At 36.0% G+C, this 26,337-nt stretch overlaps 3 protein-coding genes across 3 annotated transcripts; 1 reads left to right on the top strand and 2 right to left on the bottom strand.

Annotated features, from left to right (window-relative positions):
• Positions 1 to 920: 920 nt before the first annotated feature.
• LOC148098969 (olfactory receptor 2AT4-like) lies at positions 921 to 1,859 on the top strand. The gene has a single exon (XM_087851717.1). The coding sequence runs from the start codon at positions 921 to 923 to the stop codon at positions 1,857 to 1,859; it is 939 nt and encodes a 312-aa protein (XP_087707843.1).
• A 9,836-nt stretch (positions 1,860 to 11,695) lies between these two features.
• Positions 11,696 to 12,634, bottom strand: LOC148098970 (olfactory receptor 7D11-like). The gene has a single exon (XM_087851718.1). The coding sequence runs from the start codon at positions 12,632 to 12,634 to the stop codon at positions 11,696 to 11,698; it is 939 nt and encodes a 312-aa protein (XP_087707844.1).
• A 6,237-nt stretch (positions 12,635 to 18,871) lies between these two features.
• Positions 18,872 to 19,810, bottom strand: LOC148098971 (olfactory receptor 6M1-like). The gene has a single exon (XM_087851720.1). It carries the CDS (start codon positions 19,808 to 19,810, stop codon positions 18,872 to 18,874), a length of 939 nt encoding a protein of 312 aa, XP_087707846.1.
• Positions 19,811 to 26,337: the final 6,527 nt, after the last annotated feature.

The raw sequence follows: 26,337 nt of genomic DNA on the forward strand, positions 1-26,337 counted from the left end.
ACGGCACCAGAGTCCACAAACAGCGCTGGTTGTTGCCATGGAAACCCACCCCCGCAATCCTTCGATCTTCTCGACGTCCGCGTCCAGGCCAGTCTGGTCTGTTTCCGCGAAGTATGTCAGACATCAAATTTGATGCAGAACACCTGATTGTTCTGTAAATAGTTTGAAATGTTTATTTAAAAAAACGCCTTGGCTACATTTTTAGGTAAACAGCTGCAAAAGAAACTTGTTTGCATAACTCAGTGACTTTTTTGAAGAAGTAACTATATAATTAATTGCCCAACATTAGTCATTATATACTATATTTTGCAGACAGAGTTACAGGACTCTCTCCCAGACCACAGACTCATACTCATAATACAAGTCAGAGCTTTATATAAAAAAAAGAAAAAGAAAAAAGTTTTGTTTTCTAAAATTGGAGTTCAAGTTATTTTTACTTCCGATAGTGTTAACATACTACACAGGTCACGAACAAGATTTTTTTTAAAACTTTTCATTGTAAGTGGGCTAAATCAGTTAATTAAAAGTAGTCTAACATAAATGTAAATGCTGTAATTTTTATCATTTTAATAAACCATGTAGCTTGGATGGATTTGATGCTGGTGGGACCACAGTGCACACGTCTGCTGGGGGTGACATCATACATGATGTAATCTGCAGTCTTTGGTGATATGTAAACACAGACAATTGATATCCAGCGTGATTTGATGAGGGAGCTGCCAAGTTAAGAGTTCCTGTTGTTGTGAGACTTAAAATATGAAAGCACTGTTGTGTGCTTTTCAAACAGGTTTGGGTTAAGAAAGGTTAAAACTGAGTCTTTTTCTTTTCTTTTTTTTACAACTGTTTATCACTGTTAACAGCATATTTTTTTACTTCTTTAACTGCATCTGATAATTTTTGTAACTTAATATTTGTTAAATATGTCTTTACAGAATGCTTCAATCAAACTAACACATTTTATTATAGGTGGTTTTGACACAGTCAAAAGGCCTGTAGCAGTTGGTGTGGTTATGCTGATAATTTATTTATTAGCTGTTTTGGCAAGTTTGGTCAATATCATCTTCATTGTTTCTGACAAGCAGTTACACAAACCAATGTATCTTCTGATTTGCAATCTTGCTGTTGTTGACATACTTTATACCTCTAGTGCCACTCCAACAATGATCGGGGTTCTACTTGCTGGTGTTAATACCATATCATATGTGGAGTGTATAATTCAAATGTATGTTTACCAGCTGGGATCAACAATGGAGAGGTTTTCTTTAACAATTATGGCATTTGATCGGTTAATTGCTATAATCTATCCTCTTCAGTATCATAGTTATTTAACAATTACACGTACACTAGTATTTACATACATTCTGTGGATTGTTGCCTGTAGTTTTGTGCTTTTTCCACCTGTAACAGTTGCACCGCTCCCTCACTGCTATTCGAGGCTTAGGTACACTTTCTGTGACTATGCTGCAGTTATGCGAACCACTTGTGTTGACCCAGAGAAATATTTCAACCAAGTTGCCATTATATCATTTTTTCTGTCATTTTTCACATTCACTTTCATTTGTCTTTCATATTGTGGGATCTTATTTTTTGTGAAAATATTATCAAATAATGACAAAAAGAAAATGGGAAGCACTCTTGTGAGTCACCTGATTTGTGTATCATGTTTATACTGTCCTCAGTTTGTCATTGTTATCTTGACCAGATTTAGTGTGTTGTTAGCTCTTGAAGAACGCCAAGGTTTATTGATTGGCACCATCCTCGGTCCATCTCTTGTAAATCCTTTTGTGTATTGTCTCAGGACAAAGGAAATTAAAAGTAAGATCTTTAAGATATTCAGGAAGGTTAACACAGCTGATTAGAGTCTTGTGAACTGTGAATACACTTACTTACTGGGCACAAATACCTTACAGTATGAAGTGCCTTGAGGCAACTGTTGTTGTGATTTGGCGATATATAAATAAAATTTAACTATTAAAATATTCATATATGGACTTTCTAAATCTTGTTTGGTGATTTGTGAACTTTTGAACCCTATTTAGGTGAGAAGTCACATTTAATGCAAAAATGTTGAAGATAATTTTCTTACACAAATTCTGAAACAAAAAATGTTCCAATTCACTCTCGGACTTTTCTGCGTTTTGATTAAAATCCATAGACCACAAGTTTATAATTCAAGTACCGAACTAACATCTTCTCTAACTGATTCTTTGACAGTTTTTTAGTGATTATTTATTGTTTTTTGTGAGCAACAGTGTGTGACAATAACAATTAAGTAATTCTTTTATTTTGAAACAAATTAATGTTTTAATGTTGACTGAGCAGACTTTTATGCCCCTCAGAATATTTAATTTCCTTTGTGAAAACAGTTGAGGTCATTAAAAAATTAAGTAACTGCTAAGAAGTCAAGGGTCACATCAAGACAGTAAGAGGATCTTTTTGTTGTTCAACTACTAAAATAGCAAACGTCAGATGGGATAGGAACGGACCGTGAAAAGAAAGATGTCTAAATTTTACAATTATCTTCATAGATTTTTTTCTATAAACTAAAAACATTTTCATCTTGTATATGAGAGGTTTTTTGGGCTACAACCCACATATTGAAGTGTGCTGCTAACTCACAAATGGATATATTATATGAAATATTAGTGCTGACTGTATTTGTCAGTTAACACTTTGAAACATTCTCATTAAGCTGCAATCTGAATGTATCCTATGCTGTGACAAGAAATGTTTTGCAAGGCAAATACTTTCCATGACATTATCATTATAATTATTACTAACACAAGAAGAGTGATACATGCATCTCACCTGATCTGATATTACTACCTTGTCAAAAATATGTTAAAATTTGAAGCATATTTTTTGTTTATTTTATGCATGTCATACTGTAGGACATTGATTAAAAAAGATGATGATGATAATAGAAAAACTTTAAGAAATCTTTGGTTTTTGATTTTTTTCATTTACTTCCAGCCATATGCATTTAGTTTTTCCTTTTTTCTTTTTTTTTTGGAGGGCTGCATAAGAGTACATCTATGGTGGGTAAAATTGCAAATTGAATTTAAAATATATGATGGCAAACTCCAAATGACAAAATAGGACTAAAATCACTCAAACTAATTTCATATACTGGTTTTAAAACCTTTTTAAAGATATTCGGTCCGGTTGTATGAAAACTGTATCCTCTGGACTGATGCCCAAAAACATCACACTAGAGGACATTGTCTGTCCTATATACCTAGGACTTTGACTTGCTCTTGTGTGCACTAATAATCACGAGTTAATAATCAAGCATGCATGTGTGCATGTCTAGTAAAAAGGAACACTCAGTTTTGTTTTTAGTTTTTGCAAATGCACTTCAGGAAACGCTCATCGTTTTAGTATGACTGACCAACCTTCTGTTCTTAAAGTAATGATGGACTGTCGTTTCTCTTTACTTAGAATTAATTTTATGGCAAGAGTACTGTGTACCAACCTGACTTCTACACAACACAACTGATGTTCCTAACCCCATTGAGAAGGCAAGAAATTCCACAAATTAACCCTGACAAGGCCCACCTATGAAGTGAAACCACTTCAGGTAACTACATCACTTTGAGTGTCAGTGTAGATATTTTCAATATCTTAGCTGCCTTAAACAACATGCATTCTACATAGGGCTGGGCGATATGACCCAAAATTCATATCTCGATATTTTTTAGCTGGATGGCGATATACGATATATATATCTCAATTTTTTTTTTAAAGCCATATGGTAAGAACAAAAAGAGAGTTCTTAGTCAAAGCTGTGGCCCAGATGTCACACAGGCACTTTTATTAACATACAGCGTATATGTACATGAAGAAATTACTCAAAAATAAATTATCAGCATTTATTAAATAATAATGCTCCATAAATAAAAGAAAACAATGTTTTCTTTCTTTCTCAAGCACATAAAATCAGTTCACGGTCAGTAAGCACAACCAGAATTCATACATAAGGCACACAGGATTAAAAGGCGCACTGCCGATTTTCATTTAAGTCAATCTCACCACTCACAGACTTTCATTAACCTTTATCTAGACGCTTTACATGAAACAAAAAGGAAAGCATGATATTTATAACTACACCACTACATCTTGGTATGGAGTTCCCTTAAGTTCAAGAAAAAAAAAAAGCAAATCTGGACTTTGCATGTGGATCTTAAATTCTTGAATTCTCTTGTCTTGAAGCAGATCCTGAAGCCATTAAGACACAGACTCTCTCTGCTTTTTGATTGTGCCTATAAATTGTGTCCATAAAAATTGTGAACAGAATCGATGACAAAGGACACCCACCAAGAATGGGTCTCACATTCTACTGCAAGAGATCTGAGAGTCACTGCACTTCTAATGATTAAACCATTTTGGGCTGGTTTCAATGTGTCAGTCCTTGTTATCTGGACATTTCAAAAATGTTTCTCCAGCAGGTGTTCCCCTGACAACAGCAAGTCCTGTGCTTGGCCTCCAAACTTTCAATCTCTGCATGTTTTCTCGAGAGAAACCTGGATTTTGTAAATATTCTTTTGTAAATAGCTCAGTCACTGTGTAAGTATCACTTAAGCAGAAGGGTGAACTGCCCTGGCTGGCTCTTTGTCGACTAGATACTAGGAATAGGATGTGATGGAGGCAGATTATCTGCTGTGGCAAATCCTAATGGCACAAGCAGACAAAAAGCAGACAAATGAAAAAAGTTAACAATGGAATTGGAAACCCCAACTTAACAGAGACCTTATTTCCACTGTTTGGCATCACCAGGTATACAGCCACATCTGTCGTAGTCTTTGTGCCTTACAACCGTACACCTGACTCAGCGTTAAACAGTAGAACCCTAACAAGAGAATATAACTCTGCAGTGCCACCCATACATGTGCAGTGCACATTCTACACATTTTTCTGATTTACTGTGTCAGTCAGCTTGTGGACGCTGAAAAATCCACTGGGAAACATCTCACATCCATGATTTTAAACAGGCTGGAAGAGCTGAAAATTCCCTTTGAGGACTGCTGAGGTCAGTCTGATGACAACGGGGCCAATATGAGGGGAAAAAACAAGGGCATTTAAGCCAGGCTCCTGGATCAGAGTCCTAGAGCTCTTTTAGTTCCATGTGGAGCTCACTGCTACAGGCCTCAAGGTTATTACACGGTTATTAATATATTATTAAATACAAACAGGCAGTTTTTCATTTTACAGCTCTCTTACATGCTTATTACACAGAAACTATCAGAGATATTGCCAGGTAATAAACACATTTTATTAAAGTTAGCTTTAATAGGTGTCCATATGTTTTAAATAGAAACAGCCAGTTTTGCATTTCACACCTCTGTTTCCTGCTTATTATGCAGAATCTGCCATGGGCAGTTGAATGGTAATAACTTCGAAATTACCATATTATTACATTCTTGTTTCTTCCTTGTTACCGAGCTGTAATAAAAAGTGCTACCCAACACATTACTTCATTTTTATTATAAGAATATGAACATACAATGCATGTTTGGCCTATGCCCAGCTGGCTGTGCATTGTGTTTCTGGCACACCAGAATGTCCCCTTTTGAAAGTTTAAAAGTTGGCAGAGAGCAAGCCTCATTCCAAAGCATGTCCACTGCAGTTGAGAAGTCAAGAACTGAACCATCTGTAAACTTTGGAAACTTGCTATTTTGGACTGGAAAATAAAATGCTTTTTATTTAATTTGAAGTTTTATTTAAATTTATGGACAGAAGCCATTTTAGTTTTTATTTGAACGTGATATATTTGTTTGATTACTACTACCATTTGTATTACCTAATATTTTTATTTATTTCATTTTTATTCTGACCATGCTCTTGAGTAATATTAAAAATATAGGTGATTATTTTCAAATTCATATGTTTCCTGGGTCATTATTTTAATTTGCTGTGGGATGAGACTACCAAAGTAACTTTTAGGTTCGGCTCTAAAATATAAAAGTAAAGTTCATATCTATGCTGTAGATTGTGCCACTATTTTCCTCCTCTGGCACACAAACTGAAATCAGCTAATTATAGCACAATTGCAAGTGGAACCAATAAATGGAATCAATAGGTGAGCAGACTAACAGTTCCTAGGAAGTGAGCAACTGCGAACCGGCTTTCCACAAGACTCTCATCCTTACTTTCTTCTTAAATAATTTCTATTCCTCATCTACTATAAAATTGTTGAGATTGGTTGTAGTGGAGGATTTTAACGATTACTCTGGTCTCACTACCATAAATTATATCAGCGTCATGGATTTTTTCATGATGCAGAATATGCATCAGGCCCCACATTTATGATAGGACACACAATGGACCTTGTTTTTATTTTGGTGTAAATATTGACTGTATTTGTTCCGAGGACATTTATTTCTGATCAATACTGTATTATTTTTAACTTATCTTTTCTTTCCTGTTCAGTATTGCTCTTTTGCTCTTGCCTTGTTTAATTAAAGTATGTCCTAATAAAGTTGTTTTAATGCCATCCCCTCAGATAAATCATCATATTTGCTTTTTAAAGGTTCTTTTCTGTAAAAAAAAAAAAAAAAAAAAGTCGACATCAAGTATTTTGGCACATTCACCTCCTTCATTTAAAACTTGTTTCAAATTCTTTCAGCAACTGAATCAAAGATGCAATGTTTCAAAGAGCAGATGTGGTGGGGTGTTATTTGACACCATTGATGATATTACTGCTCAAACTACACATGCTGTCACACTTTTTTGTGAACATTTTCTTGCGTATTTTGTAGGGGGGAAAATGAGTCAGATGAGAATTTATATTTCTCCTTTGGCATTTTTCCAACAACAGAACTTCTTGTTTTAGAAACGTTTTTACCTGAGAGGAAAATTAGCCGATTCAATGAAAACGTTCTCTTGCTCTCTTGACATTTTACCTATTTCTTTGTTAAAAAATCTTACAATCCCTGCCCCTACGTGCTCACTATAATCATTGTTTCTTTGTTATCTGGTCAATTCACTGCTTATTATTAGAATACTGTCATCCATCCACCTAAAAAGAAAGAAATAGCAAACACACATACATACTAAAACGTTAGTAAGATAACAAATGTCATTTTGTTACTTTGGTTCAAAATAACAAAGTAATTATTTTATTAACAGATTAACTGTTGTCACATAATACTGCTCACAAACAAACCGTGCATTTTAACCATTCTAAATAAACTGGTCTGTCTCTTGAAGCGGTTCTGAGATCCCCAATGCTTCCTCAACAACATCTCCTTCTGTAAATATTTTTTAGGTAATTTACAAATTTGTTGAAAAAAACTGTCTCAAATTCTCCAATTTAAATATAGATAAAATTACACATTTTCAAAAGCCTGATGTGTGCATATAAGAGAGGCTGTGTATAAGTCTTAAAAAATCTGTCACAAAAGTGACGTTGTGTGTGACCTTATTGCGTATCTATCTGTAGACGTTTCCTTTTCAGGGGCGCAAAATTATGGGAAGAGACTGTATAGAAACATGATTTACAAAGGTCTGTGGGAGGGAATTTAATGCATATTAGGCAGAATTTAGAGCCAAAAACATGTGCCTTATTTTTTCAGTGTAGATGTAAGAGTTGCTGCTAGCAGGGCAGTGTAAAACCAACAAAATAGAATAATTCTCACTTCTGTCCCAGTCCAGGTGAGTGGTGTTTCAAACATTTTGTGACAAACTGTTCAGAAAATATGCACGCGAGTGTGGGTTGTAGCCCAAAAAACCTCTTATATACAAGATGAAAATGTTTTTAGTTTATAGAAAAAAATCTAAGAAGATAATTTCTAAATTTAGACATCTTTCTTTTCCCAGCCCATTACTATCCCATCTGAAGTTTGCTATTTTAGTAGTTGATTCAACAAAAAGATCCTCTTACTCTCTTGACGTGACCCTTGACTTCTTAGCAGTTACTTAATTTTTTAATGACCTCAACTGTTTTCACAAAGGAAATAAATATTCTTGGGGTCATAAAAGTCTGCTCAGACAACATTAAAACATTAATTTTGTTATTTTGTTTCAAAATAAAGCAATTACTTAATTATTATTGTTACACAGTGTTGCTCACAAAAAACAATAAATAATCACTAAAAAACTGTCAAAGAATTAGTTAGAGAAGGTGTTAGTTCGGTAAACTTGTGGTCTCTGTAAACTTTCTTACAAAACAAGACACAACTTTCACTGTGTTACTTCTTACGTTTGCTCATTAGGTTAATGACTTCTTTGTTTACAAAGGGCTGATAGGAAAGATGTGTCATCCTCACCCCTCTTGAGTGAATTATAATCAGTACCTGGCTCCAGTAAAGAACCTCACATTGTTTGGTGACACAATACTTGTGTCTTTTATTTCTGTATGTGATATATAGATATGTCAAGATTTTGGCTTGATTAAGTTGGGCTCACATCATTACACATCTGAAGTAAAAATCACTCAAATAATAATCATAATCATAACAAAATTAATAATAATAACAGTTCACGCTGCTCACGGACCCCAGAGCCGGGTCCGTGACAATGTTAATGTTTAGTGTTAGTGTTGTACTTAGGAAATTCTGCATTTTGAGTCAAGGGTTCATGTGCTAGGTTACGCCTGAATATTTAGATAATCATTTAAGTTTCTGAGTGGTTTTGTAATTTCCTCAGAAGAGCTAGAAACTGAGACAGTTGTTTAGTGTGTGTGGAAGGCACGCTCACTTTAAGTTCCCGATTATTCATCGTGTTAGTCTTTCATCTTGTGTACATTAAGTAACTTTCACTTCACACCTGCTTCTCCACATGCTTTCTGCATTAGAGTCCTCCCTTATCTTTTTGCCAGTAAACACTTTTTACAGTGTAGCTATGTGCTGGAAATGTTACAGACGCAGAAGTTGGGGAACCAGCTTTATGAAGGAAAGTAACTTGTGTCACATTGACATGGCTATCAAAAAATCTACTGAGGGCTACTATGCATGTGTCCTAATTCAGCGGTACCATTGGTAGGCCGGGCCATTTGAAAGCAGCAAGAACATAAAGGCCAAAAGTGAATTTAAATGGAACCTGACCTCCATTATCAAATCATGTCTCCCTTTTTAAAGATTTTGCTGAGACCAGAGGAAAGAGTGCTGTGACTGGAAAGCTGCTCATACAGAGTGTGTAAAAGCCTGTATCAATAAAACGCATAGCAAGGTGCAATGCTGTGTGTGTGTGGGTCCTCATTCTTGTCATACTCAAGAACACTGTTGGTCAAGTTACTTGAAAAAAGTAATCAGTAACTAATTGTGTAGGTCCTCATTCTTGTCATACTCAAGAACACTGTTGGTCAAGTTACTTGAAAAAAGTAATCAGTAACTAATTGTGTGGGTCCTCATTCTTGTCATACTCAAGAACACTGTTGGTCAAGTTACTTGAAAAAAGTAATCAGTAACTAATTACTGATTAGTAATTAGTTTTACCAGTTTTCTATGCTTTGAACACAAAGAGAGAGTCTTGCAACTGGAGCTATGGAGGACAGCCAGCAAATAATGATCCATTTCAGCATCCTCAGTCCAAGGTATGGACACCCACACCTGTAAGGGGTAGTCATGCTGACACTTGAGATCTAACAAAATATGTGAAACGAAAGGAGATGATCAGCTGTGGCCTGCTGAGATTTGATGATTGACCAGAAAACTACTGGGCATAAAGCCTTCAGACGAGACGGGTAACAGCTACCTCGAGGCTCAAAAGAAAGAATGCAGTGCCTTTTCCTCCATTTTTCATTTTTTGTCAAACTTGTGAATGAGGAAGCCAAAATTCGTAATGACCCCGATTTTTCCTGTGTCATTGCTGCCAACACCAGCAACCCTAAAATCGAAAGGATGATACAACAGAAGTATCGTTCACCTGTTTCTGCTATGAGCAGGAAGTTATCAAGTATTGTGGGAGCCAGCCCAAACATTCCTACAGGCAAAAACAACTTGGACCCCGATAAACAATGTCAACAATAATATATACAGAGGAAACCCAACAATCGTATGACCCCCTATGAGTAAGCACTTTGGTGAGTGGGAAGGAAAAACATCCTTTTAACAGTAGAGATAATGTCCATTTCCCAAAACCAAACTGGAAGCTGGTTTCATAGAAGAGGGGCCTGGAAACTGAAGGCTCTACCTCCCAATCTACTTTTAAATACTCTAGGAACAACAAGTAAGCCTGCAGTGCGAGAGTGAAGTGCTCTAATGGGGTGATATGGTAATATAAGGTCATTAAGATAAGGTGGTGACTGATTTATTTATGTGAGGAATAGGATTTTTAAGTTCAATTCTGGATTTAACAGGGAGCCCGTGAAAGGAAGCCAATATAGGAGAAATATACACACTGAACCAGCAGGGACACCACTGCATCCTGCAGTCACATGAGGATACAGTTGCCATACAACAGGACCAAATATTTTTAAAAAGGTTTTAAAACCAGTATATGAAATTAGTTTGAGTGATTTTAGTCCTATTTTGCCATTTGGAGTTTGCCATCATATATTTTCAATTTATTTTGCAATTTTACCTACTGTGGATGTACTGTTATGCAGCCCTCCCAAAAAAAAGAATACTAACTGCATATGGCTGGAGGTGAATAATAAAAAAAAAGATTTCTTAAGTTTTTCTATTATCATCATCATCTTTTTTTATTCAATGTCCTATAGTATGACATGCATAAAATAACCAAAAAATATGCTTCAAATTGTAAAATATCTTTGAAAAAGAAATATCAGGTCAGGGGAGATGTATTTATCACTCTTCTTGTGTTAGTAATAATTATAATGATAATGTCATGGAAAGTATTTGCCCTGCAAAACATTTCTTGTCACAGCATAGGATACATTCAGATTGCAGCTTAATGAGAATGTTTCAAAGTGTTAACTGACAAATACAGTCAGCACTAATATTTCATATAATATATCCATTTGTGAGTTAGCAGCACACTTCAGTATGTGGGTTGTAGCCCAAAAAACCTCTCATATACAAGATGAAAATGTTTTTAGTTTATAGAAAAAAATCTAACAAGATAATTTCTAAATTTAGACATCTTTCTTTTCACGGTCCGTTCCTATCCCATCTGAAGTTTGCTATTTTAGTAGTTGATTCAACAAAAAGATCCTCTTACTGTCTTGATGTGACCCTTGACTTCTTAGCAGTTACTTAATTTTTTAATGACAACCTCAACTGTTTTCACAAAGGAAATAAATATTCTTAGGGTCATAAAAGTCTGCTCAGACAACATTAAAACATTAATTTTGTTATTTTGTTTCAAAATAAAATAATTACTTAATTGTTAGTGTCACACAGTGTTGCTCACAAAAAACAATAAATAATCACTAAAAAACTGTCAAAGAATCAGTTAGAGAAGGTGTTAGTTCAGTACTTGAATTGTAAACTTGTGGTCTCTGGATTTTAATCAAAACTCAGAAAAGTCCCAGAGTGAATTGGAACATTCTGTGTTTCAGAATTTGTGTAAGAAAATTATCTTCAACATTTTTGCATTAAATGTGACTTCTCACCTAAATAGGGTTCAAAAGTTCACAAATCACAAAACAAGATTTAGAAAGTCCATATATGAATATTTAAATAGTTAAATTTTATTTATATAGCGCCAAATCACAACAACAGTTGCCTCAAGGCACTTCATACTGTAAGGTATTTGTGCCCAGTAAGTAAGTGTATTTACAGTTCACAAGACTCTAATCAGCTGTGTTAACCTTCCTGAATATCTTAATAATCTTACTTTTAATTTCCTTTGTCCTGAGACCATACACAAAAGGATTTACAAGAGATGGACCGAGGATGGTGCCAATCAATAAACCTTGGCGTTCTTCAAGAGTTAATACCACACCAAATCTGGTCAAGATAACAATGACAAACTGAGGACAGTATAAACATGATACACAAATCATGTGACTCACAAGAGTGCTTCCCATTTTCTTTTTGTCATTATTTGATAATATTTTCACAAAAAATAAGATCACACAATATGAAAGACAAATGAAAGTGAATGTGAAAAATGACAGAAAAAATGATATAATGGCAGTTTGGTTGAAATATTTCTCTGGGTTAACACAAGTGGTTCGCATAACTGCAGCATAGTCACAGAAAGTGTACCTAAGCCTCGAATAGCAGTGAGGGAGCGGTGTAGCTGTTACAAGTGTAAAAAGCACAAAACTACAGGCAACAATCCACAGAATGTATGTAAATACTAGTGTACGTGTAATTGTTAAATAACTATGATACTGAAGAGGAAAAATTATAGCAATTAACCGATCAAATGCCATAATTGTTAAAGAAAACCTCTCCATTGTTGCTCCCACCTGGTAAACATACATTTGAATTAAACACTCCACATATGATATGGTATTAACACCAGCAAGTAGAACCCCGATCATTGTTGGAATGGAACTAGAGGTATAAAGTATGTCAACAACAGCAAGATTGCAAATCAGAAGATACATTGGTTTGTGTAACTGCTTGTCAGAAACAATGAAGATGATATTGACCAAACTTGCCAAAACAGCTAATAAATAAATTATCAGCATAACCACACCAACTGCTACAGGCCTTTTGACTGTGTCAAAACCACCTATAATAAAATGTGTTAGTTTGATTGAAGCATTCTGTAAAGACATATTTAACAAATATTAAGTTACAAAAATTATCAGATGCAGTTAAAGAAGTAAAAAATATGCTGTTAACAGTGATAAACAGTTGTAAAAAAAGAAAAAGAATCAGTTTTAACCTTTCTTAACCCAAACCTGTTTGAAAAGCACACAACAGTGCTTTCATATTTTAAGTCTCACAACAACAGGAAGTCTTAACTTGGCAGCTCCCTCATCAAATCACGCTGGATATCAATTGTCTGTGTTTACATATCACCAAAGACTGCAGATTACATCATGTATGATGTCACCCCCACCCTCCAAAACTAATGGTAGATGAGGATAGTTTTAGGATAATTTTAAATTCCACTAATTCTATTTACATAACTCAGCACAAAATGCTACAGGGCAATGTTCCCTCTAATTTTTAATGTTTTTAAGCGAACACACAAACTCCCTGAGTGGACCCTTGGACCACTGTGAGCAACAGCAGACGTGTGCACTGTGGTCCCACCAGCATCGAATCCATCCAAGCTACATGGTTTATTAAAATGATAAAAATTACAGCATTTACATTTATGTTAGACTACTTTTAATTAACTGATTTAGCCCACTTACAATGAAAAGTTTAAAAAAAAAACTTGTTCGTGACCTGTGTAGTTTGTTAACACTATTGGAGGTAAAAATAACTTGAACTCCAATTTTAGAAAACAAAACTTTTTTTTCTTTTTTTTATATAAAGCTCTGACTTGTATTATGAGCATGAGTCTGTGGTCTGGGAGAGAGTCCTGTAACTCTCTGTCTGCAAAATATAGTATATAATGACCAGTGTTGGGCAATTAATTATATAGTTACTTCTTCAAAAAAGTCACTGAGTTATGCAAACAACAAAGTTTTTTTTGCAGCTGTTTACCTAAAAATGTAGCCAAGGCTTTTTTTAAAATAAACATTTCAAACTATTTACAGAACAATCAGGTATTCTGCATCAAATTTGATGTCTGACATACTTCGCAGAAACAGACCAAGCTGGCCTGGACGCGGACGTCGAGAAGATCGAAGGATTGCGGGGGACTCTGGTGCCGTTCTCTGTTTGGCCTCTTCGTCGTGGCTCCATTGGATGTGCGTGGATCTGCTTTTCCTGAGCGTGGGATTGATGCAGTTTTGCCATAGTTCCTGAAGTTGCATTTTTTATGTGTTTCGTGCTGGTTACTGTTGTAGCATGAGTGTTGTTTAAGTTTTGTACAGTTCTTCCTGGTACTGTTTTCACATATTATGCTGACTCTTACAGTTTTTGAAGAAAAAAAACCCCAACGAAAAAGAGGGAATTTCATTCTGTAATTGTCCTGGCTATCCTAAGTTTCTATAACATGGCCATTTACCATGTGGGACACTATCATGTATGCCACTTTGTCCATATTGCACTGTACATTTCCCTGTTTTGGTTTTAACATCTTATCCTGCTGAACCATGTATGGAGGCTGGTTAAGTCTGGATTATACCTTTGCTGTGTTCGGCTGGGGACAGCATTTGTTTAACCCGGGGGGAATATGTAACAGTCACAATGGTGTGGTGTCTCTTTAATGTAACATAAGTCAAGGGGTTATGAGGTCATTAGTGTGCGCCACTGCCCTCTCTGTGATTTATGGGAGCAATGTGCTTGCACGCGAATACATGGAGAGAGACAGACTTTTTTGTTTTACCTCTCCAGAAAACCTTTGCAACGTTACGGGTTGTATGAACATTGTCATATTTGATAAGCAGCAGCATTTCAACCGGGCCTTGTATGGTTGATGAAGAGAATGTGCATTAAAGGATACGCTGTGGAATCCCCAGTACCAGTGTGATCGTGTATTCTTCCTACTATCCTGCTAAGGTTTCTACTGCCTCCTCTCAACCACTGAACACAACTCAACGTTGCAAACCGCAACAACAAACAAATGAAAAAGGTAAATAAAAACAAACAACCATTTAGTGTATTCCAATAATATATTATAATTTAGACAGACTTGATAAAGAAAAGAAACATTTTTGGAGCAGTTTTTAAGCACAAAATTCCTATAGATTAAATAAAACATATGCAGGCCTTATACTAAGGAGATGCAGCCTATTATGCATAAATTAAGCAGATAAATGCATTGGTATAGCACTCTTCTGCTCTGAGCATGTTCATATTTACTAACACGCTTTCATACAGCACTTTTAACAGACTTTTTAACCATTCTAAATAAACTGGTCTATCTCTTGAAGCAGTTCTGAGTCACAATTTAACATTTGAACTGGTATTTGTGTAGAAACACATAAATGTGTTGTGGATAAATGTATGCATCACAAAATATTTTTATTTTTAGAAATAATGTTAGTATTTGTAATCTAAGTGAGTTTAACAAATCATTTCTTTTCATTTGAAATATATAAAATTATACCAAAATACAAATAGATAGATTTAATCTTTTGTCCAACTAAACTTTCTTACAAAAAAAGACACAACGTTCACTGTGTTCCCTCTTAAGTTTGCTCATTAGGTTAATGACTTCTTTGTTTACAAAGGGCTGACAGGAAAGATGTGTCATACTCACCCCTCTTGAGTGAATTATCATTAGTACCTATAGCTCCAGTAAAGAACCTCAAAGGGTTTGGTAACACAGTACTTGTGTCTTTTATTTCTGTATTTGATATATAGATATATCAAGATTTGGGCTTGATAAAGTTGGGCTCACATTATTACACATCTGAATTGAAAACCACTCATTTGTTTGTGCTGTGAAGAAGAAGATGAGGAGACCAAGATTGCCACCAGGAGAATTACACCCCAGAAAATATTCTGTATGTGAATCATCTTGTTGTCCTTTGTGCTATTTGTCAAAGAAGCTTAATCTAATGATTGCACAATTTATTAAAGAGCAGCTCTCTAAACACTACTCGTACACAAGTCAATAATCTACAATAGTGTTACATCCTCACTTCGTATGGATCCACTGAAAAACAGTCTCAAATCAGAAGTACTTGACTTCCTGGTATAACTCTCAAATGCGTACCTTAAAGTAGATCACTCCAAAATTTGACAGTAAATATAATCTCACTAATTTAGAATTTTATTTAGCCTGTAAAGAGTTTGCCGCTCTATAAGAAAGCTCTCTGTAAAGCAAGGGCATCCTACTATTCATCATATTGAAGAAAATAAGAACAACCCTAGGTTTCTCTTCAGCACTCTAGCCAGGCTGAAGAGTCACACTTCCTCCAAACCAAAAACTTGAGTCTATCTGAGCGTCTGAGTGCAAGCAACTTTATGCCACCAGTTTATGTGCATATAGGGACCTCTTGAGGAAAGCAGTGTTGTGGAAATGTATTTCCACTGAATTGGGCATGTCAGGTTTTTTAAACACTGAAATAAATTGTTGTTAGACATAAAAGTCATGGGCATGTGTGAAGTTTTGCTTTATGTACTAAAAATTAATACATTGGTTGTTATCTAACATGATATTAATATTATATTAAATTCACTTGTCAGCTGCAAAATAATGTAAAATGCAGACTGAGTTCCATACAGGTTTGTATTAAGACATCATATGAAACTCAAGTATGCATGAAATATATATGATTCAAAATGACAGGAAAAATCTAGAAAATGTAGAGCAGCCCTCAAAAAATGGCACACAAGAAGAGCACAGCAGCCACCACAACCAGTGTTGCATTCTTCCTCATTCCCCTTTGTGTGTTCTGCCTACCTGCCTGGTTAGTTTCATGTACATTCCAAGTTTAGTTAGTTTTGTATTTCCTGATGTTCAGCAATAAAGCTGCCTTTTGAATTCATGTTCGCCTCTGTGACTCTGCGTTTGGGTCCTCTCCTGCCTGCTTCACACGGCTAGCACATGACAGAAAGGGCCTTAAGAATGACATTACATGCAAAATACTTCTGTACTCTGTACTGTTGTTTGACTACTTTGCAAAGGTAAATAAAACTCACAAAGGCAGCTTGATTATGTGCACTTTGATTTACATTAGAATACTTCAACTCCATCCTTGAAAAGTTTACCCAGAAAGACCCCAGACAGCTGGGTTGAATTGAATTGAATTGGCTTAGTCACAACATGTACTACCCACTTGACAATATTTTTTTTATTCTTATGACTTTGCTTGTTTTTATTCTGACTGTGCAGTATGAATTTATTTTCCTGAAAAAACAAAAACAAATGCCACAGCCGTGAAGCCTATTAGTCAACAAAGTAGCCACATGTGATCGTGCTTTGCAAAAAAGGTACACGCACTCATCTATCCATACCATGCATGCCTATGATTACTTAACCTACCAGAGATTTGCTTGAATACAGCTGCAAGCTGTGACCTAAGGGGTTCAGCTGGACATGAGCAATAACTAAATAAAAATTAAACCATGCCATGGCATTCTTAAAGATGTAGGCCTAGGCACACTTAAGTGGGATTTGGGAATGGAATTTACTGTGTGTTCGCTACCTGTGCCTAAGCAGAGATCCCCAATGCTTCCTCAACAACATATCCTTCTGTAAATATTTTTTAGGTAATTTACAAATTTGTTGAAAAAAACTGTCTCAAATTCTCCAATTAAAATATAGATAAAATTACACATTTTCAAAAGCTTGATGTGTGCATATAAGAGAGGCTGTGTATAAGGCTTTAAAAATCTGTCACAAAAGTGACGTTGTGTCTGACCTTATTGCATATCTATCTGTAGACGTTTCCTTTTCAGGGGCGCAAAATTATGGGAAGAGACTGTATAGAAACATGATTTACAAAGGTCTGTGGGAGGGAATTTAATGCATATTAGGCAGAATTTAGAGTCAAAAACATGTGCCTTATTTTTTCAGTGTAGGTGTAAGAGTTGCTGCTAGCAGGGCAGTGTAAAACCAACAAAATAGAATAATTCTCACTTCTGTCCCAGTCCAGGTGAGTGGTGTTTCAAACATTTTGTGACAAAATGTTCAGAAAATATGCACGCGACACCGGTGTTTTAGCTAGCGGCGTGGCTGATGTGGAGTGAAGCCACGTTAATGAAAACGTGTTTTACCATTGGAGATGTGAGCAGGACAGACGGAACAATTGACAGAAAAAGTGTGGACTTTATACCAGTTTTTAAATTGTGTTGATAGGCCACGTAAAACCAGAGTTATGATAAAAAATATATGCAATGTTTGGTTTTCTTCCTGAATACTATCCTTGTTTTTATTTACTGCGGGAAGAAATGGTAAAAATGCCGTTTTATAAAGAAAACGCTTGAAAGCACTCTCCACCTGTGAGCAAAAACAAAACCAAAAAAACCCTGCCCGTTCCTATTGGTCGAAAAATGTACCATGTCGACCAATCAAAAAATCATATGGCAACATGGCATTTGGTTGTTTAGGAAGGGGGAAGTTTTAGGAGTGACGGTAGTGTTTTGAGATGTGAGAGATTTGCGACGTTTAGCGCAAATTTTGTGTAGTTAGTGTGTAGTGTAGACATTTCTTGTCACAGCATAGGATACATTCAGATTGCAGCTTAATGAGAATGTTTCAAAGTGTTAACTGACAAATACAGTCAGCACTAATATTTCATATAATATATCCATTTGTGAGTTAGCAGCACACTTCTAAATTTAGACATCTTTCTTTTCACGGTCCGTTCCTATCCCATCTGAAGTTTGCTATTTTAGTAGTTGATTCAACAAAAAGATCCTCTTACTGTCTTGATGTGACCCTTGACTTCTTAGCAGTTACTTAATTTTTTAATGACAACCTCAACTGTTTTCACAAAGGAAATAAATATTCTTAGGGTCATAAAAGTCTGCTCAGACAACATTAAAACATTAATTTTGTTAATTTTTTTTCAAAATAAAAAGAATTACTTAATTGTTATTGTCACACAGTGTTGCTCACAAAAAACAATAAATAATCACTAAAAAACTGTCAAAGAATCAGTTAGAGAAGGTGTTAGTTCAGTACTTGAATTGTAAACTTGTGGTCTATGGATTTCAATCAAAACTCAGAAAAGTCCCAGAGTGAATTGGAACATTCTGTGTTTCAGAATTTGTGTAAGAAAATTATCTTCAACATTTTTGCATTAAATGTGACTTCTCACCTAAATAGGGTTCAAAAGTTCACAAATCACAAAACAAGATTTAGAAAGTCCATATATGAATATTTAAATAGTTAAATTTTATTTATATAGCGCCAAATCACAACAACAGTTGCCTCAAGGCACTTCATACTGTAAGGTATTTGTGCCCAGTAAGTAAGTGTATTTACAGTTCACAAGACTCTAATCAGCTGTGTTAACCTTCCTGAATATCTTAATAATCTTACTTTTAATTTCCTTTGTCCTGAGACCATACACAAAAGGATTTACAAGAGATGGACCGAGGATGGTGCCAATCAATAAACCTTGGCGTTCTTCAAGAGTTAATACCACACCAAATCTGGTCAAGATAACAATGACAAACTGAGGACAGTATAAACATGATACACAAATCATGTGACTCACAAGAGTGCTTCCCATTTTCTTTTTGTCATTATTTGATAATATTTTCACAAAAAATAAGATCACACAATATGAAAGACAAATGAAAGTGAATGTGAAAAATGACAGAAAAAATGATATAATGGCAGTTTGGTTGAAATATTTCTCTGGGTTAACACAAGTGGTTCGCATAACTGCAGCATAGTCACAGAAAGTGTACCTAAGCCTCGAATAGCAGTGAGGGAGCGGTGTAGCTGTTACAAGTGTAAAAAGCACAAAACTACAGGCAACAATCCACAGAATGTATGTAAATACTAGTGTACGTGTAATTGTTAAATAACTATGATACTGAAGAGGAAAAATTATAGCAATTAACCGATCAAATGCCATAATTGTTAAAGACAACATCTCCATTGTTGCTCCCACCTGGTAAACATACATTTGAATTAAACACTCCACATATGATATGGTATTAACACCAGCAAGTAGAACCCCGATCATTGTTGGAGTGGCACTAGAGGTATAAAGTATGTCAACAACAGCAAGATTGCAAATCAGAAGATACATTGGTTTGTGTAACTGCTTGTCAGAAACAATGAAGATGATATTGACCAAACTTGCCAAAACAGCTAATAAATAAATTATCAGCATAACCACACCAACTGCTACAGGCCTTTTGACTGTGTCAAAACCACCTATAATAAAATGTGTTAGTTTGATTGAAGCATTCTGTAAAGACATATTTAACAAATATTAAGTTACAAAAATTATCAGATGCAGTTAAAGAAGTAAAAAATATGCTGTTAACAGTGATAAACAGTTGTAAAAAAAGAAAAAGAATCAGTTTTAACCTTTCTTAACCCAAACCTGTTTGAAAAGCACACAACAGTGCTTTCATATTTTAAGTCTCACAACAACAGGAAGTCTTAACTTGGCAGCTCCCTCATCAAATCACGCTGGATATCAATTGTCTGTGTTTACATATCACCAAAGACTGCAGATTACATCATGTATGATGTCACCCCCACCCTCCAAAACTAATGGTAGATGAGGATAGTTTTAGGATAATTTTAAATTCCACTAATTCTATTTACATAACTCAGCACAAAATGCTACAGGGCAATGTTCCCTCTAATTTTTAATGTTTTTAAGCGAACACACAAACTCCCTGAGTGGACCCTTGGACCACTGTGAGCAACAGCAGACGTGTGCACTGTGGTCCCACCAGCATCGAATCCATCCAAGCTACATGGTTTATTAAAATGATAAAAATTACAGCATTTACATTTATGTTAGACTACTTTTAATTAACTGATTTAGCCCACTTACAATGAAAAGTTTAAAAAAAAAACTTGTTCGTGACCTGTGTAGTTTGTTAACACTATTGGAGGTAAAAATAACTTGAACTCCAATTTTAGAAAACAAAACTTTTTTTTCTTTTTTTTATATAAAGCTCTGACTTGTATTATGAGCATGAGTCTGTGGTCTGGGAGAGAGTCCTGTAACTCTCTGTCTGCAAAATATAGTATATAATGACCAGTGTTGGGCAATTAATTATATAGTTACTTCTTCAAAAAAGTCACTGAGTTATGCAAACAACAAAGTTTTTTTTGCAGCTGTTTACCTAAAAATGTAGCCAAGGCTTTTTTTAAAATAAACATTTCAAACTATTTACAGAACAATCAGGTATTCTGCATCAAATTTGATGTCTGACATACTTCGCAGAAACAGACCAAGCTGGCCTGGACGCGGACGTCGAGAAGATCGAAGGATTGCGGGGGACTCTGGTGCCGTTCTCTGTTTGGCCTCTTCGTCGTGGCTCCATTGGATGTGCGTGGATCTGCTTTTCCTGAGCGTGGGATTGATGCAGTTTTGCCATAGTTCCTGAAGTTGCATTTTTTATGTGTTTCGTGCTGGTTACTGTTGTAGCATGAGTGTTGTTTAAGTTTTGTACAGTTCTTCCTGGTACTGTTTTCACATATTATGCTGACTCTTACAGTTTTTGAAGAAAAAAAACCCCAACGAAAAAGAGGGAATTTCATTCTGTAATTGTCCTGGCTATCCTAAGTTTCTATAACATGGCCATTTACCATGTGGGACACTATCATGTATGCCACTTTGTCCATATTGCACTGTACATTTCCCTGTTTTGGTTTTAACATCTTATCCTGCTGAACCATGTATGGAGGCTGGTTAAGTCTGGATTATACCTTTGCTGTGTTCGGCTGGGGACAGCATTTGTTTAACCCGGGGGGAATATGTAACAGTCACAATGGTGTGGTGTCTCTTTAATGTAACATAAGTCAAGGGGTTATGAGGTCATTAGTGTGCGCCACTGCCCTCTCTGTGATTTATGGGAGCAATGTGCTTGCACGCGAATACATGGAGAGAGACAGACTTTTTTGTTTTACCTCTCCAGAAAACCTTTGCAACGTTACGGGTTGTATGAACATTGTCATATTTGATAAGCAGCAGCATTTCAACCGGGCCTTGTATGGTTGATGAAGAGAATGTGCATTAAAGGATACGCTGTGGAATCCCCAGTACCAGTGTGATCGTGTATTCTTCCTACTATCCTGCTAAGGTTTCTACTGCCTCCTCTCAACCACTGAACACAACTCAACGTTGCAAACCGCAACAACAAACAAATGAAAAAGGTAAATAAAAACAAACAACCATTTAGTGTATTCCAATAATATATTATAATTTAGACAGACTTGATAAAGAAAAGAAACATTTTTGGAGCAGTTTTTAAGCACAAAATCCCTATAGATTAAATAAAACATATGCAGGCCTTATACTAAGGAGATGCAGCCTATTTTGCATAAATTAAGCAGATAAATGCATTGGTATAGCACTCTTCTGCTCTGAGCATGTTCATATTTACTAACACGCTTTCATACAGCACTTTTAACAGACTTTTTAACCATTCTAAATAAACTGGTCTATCTCTTGAAGCAGTTCTGAGTCACAATTTAACATTTGAACTGGTATTTGTGTAGAAACACATAAATGTGTTGTGGATAAATGTATGCATCACAAAATATTTTTATTTTTAGAAATAATGTTAGTATTTGTAATCTATGTGAGTTTAACAAATCATTTCTTTTCATTTGAAATATATAAAATTATACCAAAATACAAATAGATAGATTTAATCTTTTGTCCAACTAAACTTTCTTACAAAAAAAGACACAACGTTCACTGTGTTCCCTCTTAAGTTTACTCATTAGGTTAATGACTTCTTTGTTGACAAAGGGCTGACAGGAAAGATGTGTCATACTCACCCCTCTTGAGTGAATTATCATTAGTACCTATAGCTCCAGTAAAGAACCTCAAAGGGTTTGGTAACACAGTACTTGTGTCTTTTATTTCTGTATTTGATATATAGATATATCAAGATTTGGGCTTGATAAAGTTGGGCTCACATTATTACACATCTGAATTGAAAACCACTCATTTGTTTGTGCTGTGAAGAAGAAGATGAGGAGACCAAGATTGCCACCAGGAGAATTACACCCCAGAAAATATTCTGTATGTGAATCATCTTGTTGTCCTTTGTGCTATTTGTTAAAGAAGCTTAATCTAATGATTGCACAATTTATTAAAGAGCAGCTCTCTAAACACTACTCGTACACAAGTCAATAATCTACAATAGTGTTACATCCTCACTTCGTATGGATCCACTGAAAAACAGTCTCAAATCAGAAGTACTTGACTTCCTGGTATAACTCTCAAATGCGTACCTTAAAGTAGATCACTCCAAAATTTGACAGTAAATATAATCTCACTAATTTAGAATTTTATTTAGCCTGTAAAGAGTTTGCCGCTCTATAAGAAAGCTCTCTGTAAAGCAAGGGCATCCTACTATTCATCATATTGAAGAAAATAAGAACAACCCTAGGTTTCTCTTCAGCACTCTAGCCAGGCTGAAGAGTCACACTTCCTCCAAACCAAAAACTTGAGTCTATCTGAGCGTCTGAGTGCAAGCAACTTTATGCCACCAGTTTATGTGCATATAGGGACCTCTTGAGGAAAGCAGTGTTGTGGAAATGTATTTCCACTGAATTGGGCATGTCAGGTTTTTTAAACACTGAAATAAATTGTTGTTAGACATAAAAGTCATGGGCATGTGTGAAGTTCTGCTTTATGTACTAAAAATTAATACATTGGTTGTTATCTAACATGATATTACAGTTTTTTCTGAATGCTTAAACACTAACTGTGATTCTTATAGCACAATTTCTAAAACTATTAATACTTATAGCAAAACCACTCACTGAGTTTGCAAAACTAAAAGCACAAACACTGCTTTGCACTCAGTTTGCCATTTTGTAACACACACTTTGCAAACCTGTAGCTACAATCCACTGCACAGCACTCTTTTTGCAGAACTGTAAACACAACTCACTGCTTTACACTCAATTTCCAAATGATCAACACACTCCTAGCAAAACTATACACATTTATGGCTATTATTTACACTATTTTGCCAACTGTCTGGCACACTGTCACATGTAAAAACTTTTTTAGATAATTAGTTCACTTTGCAATCAGCCCAAGCACTATAATACAGGTAAGCTCTGTGTGTGGAGTACAATTGAGGGAGCAGGAAGAGTGAGAAGTAGAGGAGGCCGAGGAAGAGGACGTGGAGGTGAAGAAGTAGGATGAAGAGGACGACAAGGACAAGGAGGAACAAGAGGAGGACGAGGAGGGGGGAGAGGACGAGGAGGGGGGAGAGGATGAGGAGGGGGGAGAGGAAGGGTTAGAAGAGTAAGAAATAGAATTGCTGATGACATCAGAGCTACAATAGTGGACCATGTAATCAACCGTGGAATGACCCTGAGGGAAGCTGGCCGACGGGTTCAGCCTAACTCGAGCCGCTACACTGTAGCAAGCATCATAAGGACATTTTGAAATGAGAATCGGTTAGTACAGTCACTTTGCACTAAGATTTGTAGCACTGCCATATGCTAATGAGAAACACAACAATACCATAGATGTTAAAATACTGAAATTGTTACTTTACAGAATTGCTAGATGACCAGATGCTGGGGGCAGAGGACGCATGTTCACTGCAGACCAAGAAACCCATATAGTCAACATGGCGATTGCAAATAATCCTATACTTGGAAATAAACACTTGTGTTTGTTTTGATGTGTGTAAATAAACACCAGTACTTGAAGTTTGGATCCCTCCATGTTTACAGACCTATGACAAAAGTATGAGCTCAAACTGACATGGCCTAGCTTGTGCACAGAGAAAGCAAAAGCCAGATGTGTTTTGTATTCATACCATGAGTGTGCAGTTGGCGCATTGTGTGCTTAGTAGATGATGGCTTGTGTGTACTGTTTGATACGAAAACACCATTTTTACGAAGGTGTGAAGAGTTAATCTAGCTGTGTTCGCTTTTGCAAGAGAACTACAATGTTTTGATAATTGGGTGACAGGTTTTCTTATTTGTGTGTAGAATTTTGCAAAAATAGCCAATAGTTACAAAAAATGTGCTTAAGCAATCAGAAAAAACTGTAATATTATATTAAATTCACTTGTCAGCTGCAAAATAATGTAAAATGCAGACTGAGTTCCATACAGGAGGTTTGTATTAAGACATCATATGAAACTCAAGTATGCATGAAATATATATGATTCAAAATGACAGGAAAAATCTAGAAAATGTAGAGCAGCCCTCAAAAAATGGCACACAGGAAGAGCGCAGCAGCCACCACAACACAAATTTTGGGTCATTTATTTGGTCCAGCTAGTGGTCAGTGCAGTGCTTGCAGTGCATGCTGTGTCCTATGTGAAAGTGTCATGGTTCTGGGTCATTTTGACCCAACATTTTGAGTTTCTTGTGTGTGGGTGTCATTTTGTAATATGGTTTGTTATTTTAGGTTCATTTGGTAAACCCAATGATAGCTTTTGTACATTTAAGCTTCCCCCGTGTTTCATTCCCATGTTTCACCAGCCCGTCGTGTCTCTCTCTTGTGCTCCCACGTCTTCTCTCGCTCCCTTTCATCTGCCTTTCCTCCACTCTTCTGTCAAACTCATGTCTCAGTCTTGTGTTCCTTCATTTCCCGTTGTATTGTGAAGGTCTTATGTTCCATGTTCAGTGTGTTTATTTTTGTTACCCAGGTCTCATCATATCTAATTTGTCTCAGCTGCGTTCCTCATATGTTTTCTGTTTCCTCGTCGTTGTACTATGTATTTAAGCCTCTTTCTCCCTCAGTCCAGTGTTGCATTCTTCCTCATTCCCCTTTGTGTGTTCTGCCTACCTGCCTGGTTAGTTTCATGTACATTCCAAGTTTAGTTAGTTTTGTATTTCCTGATGTTCAGCAATAAAGCTGCCTTTTGAATTCATGTTCGCCTCTGTGACTCTGCGTTTGGGTCCTCTCCTGCCTGCTTCACACGGCTAGCACATGACAGAAAGGGACTTAAGAATGACATTACACGCAAAATACTTCTGTACTCTGTACTGTTGTTTGACTACTTTGCAAAGGTAAATAAAACTCACAAAGGCTGCTTGATTATGTGCACCTTGATTTACATTAGAATACTTCAACTCCATCCTTGAAAAGCTTACCCAGAAAGAACCCAGACAGCTGGGTTGAATTGAATTGAATTGGCTTAGTCACAACATGTACTACCCACTTGACAATATTTTTTTTATTCTTATGACTTTGCTTGTTTTTATTCTGACTGTGCAGCATGAATTTATTTTCCTGAAAAAACAAAAACAAATGCCACGGCCGTGAAGCCTGTTAGTCAATAAAGTAGCCACATGTGATCGTGCTTTGCAAAAAAGGTACACGCACTCATCTATCCATACCATGCATGCCTATGATTACTTAACCTACCAGAGATTTGCTTGAATACAGCTGCAAGCTGTGACCTAAGGGGTTCAGCTGGACATGAGCAATAACTAAATAACAATTAAACCATGCCATGGCATTCTTAAAGATGTAGGCCTAGGCACACTTAAGTGGGATTTGGGAATGGAATTTACTGTGTGTTCGCTACCTGTGCCTAAGCAGAGATCCCCAATGCTTCCTCAACAACATCTCCTTCTGTAAATATTTTTTAGGTAATTTACAAATTTGTTGAAAAAAAACTGTCTCAAATTCTCCAATTAAAATATAGATAAAATTACACATTTTCAAAAGCCTGATGTGTGCATATAAGAGAGGCTGTGTATAAGGCTTTAAAAATCTGTCACAAAAGTGACGTTGTGTCTGACCTTATTGCGTATCTATCTGTAGACGTTTCC

The sequence above is a fragment of the Neolamprologus brichardi genome, chromosome 14, assembly GCF_056152115.1.
Source record: "Neolamprologus brichardi isolate AB-2024 chromosome 14, ASM5615211v1, whole genome shotgun sequence".
Classification (NCBI taxonomy): domain Eukaryota; kingdom Metazoa; phylum Chordata; class Actinopteri; order Cichliformes; family Cichlidae; genus Neolamprologus; species Neolamprologus brichardi.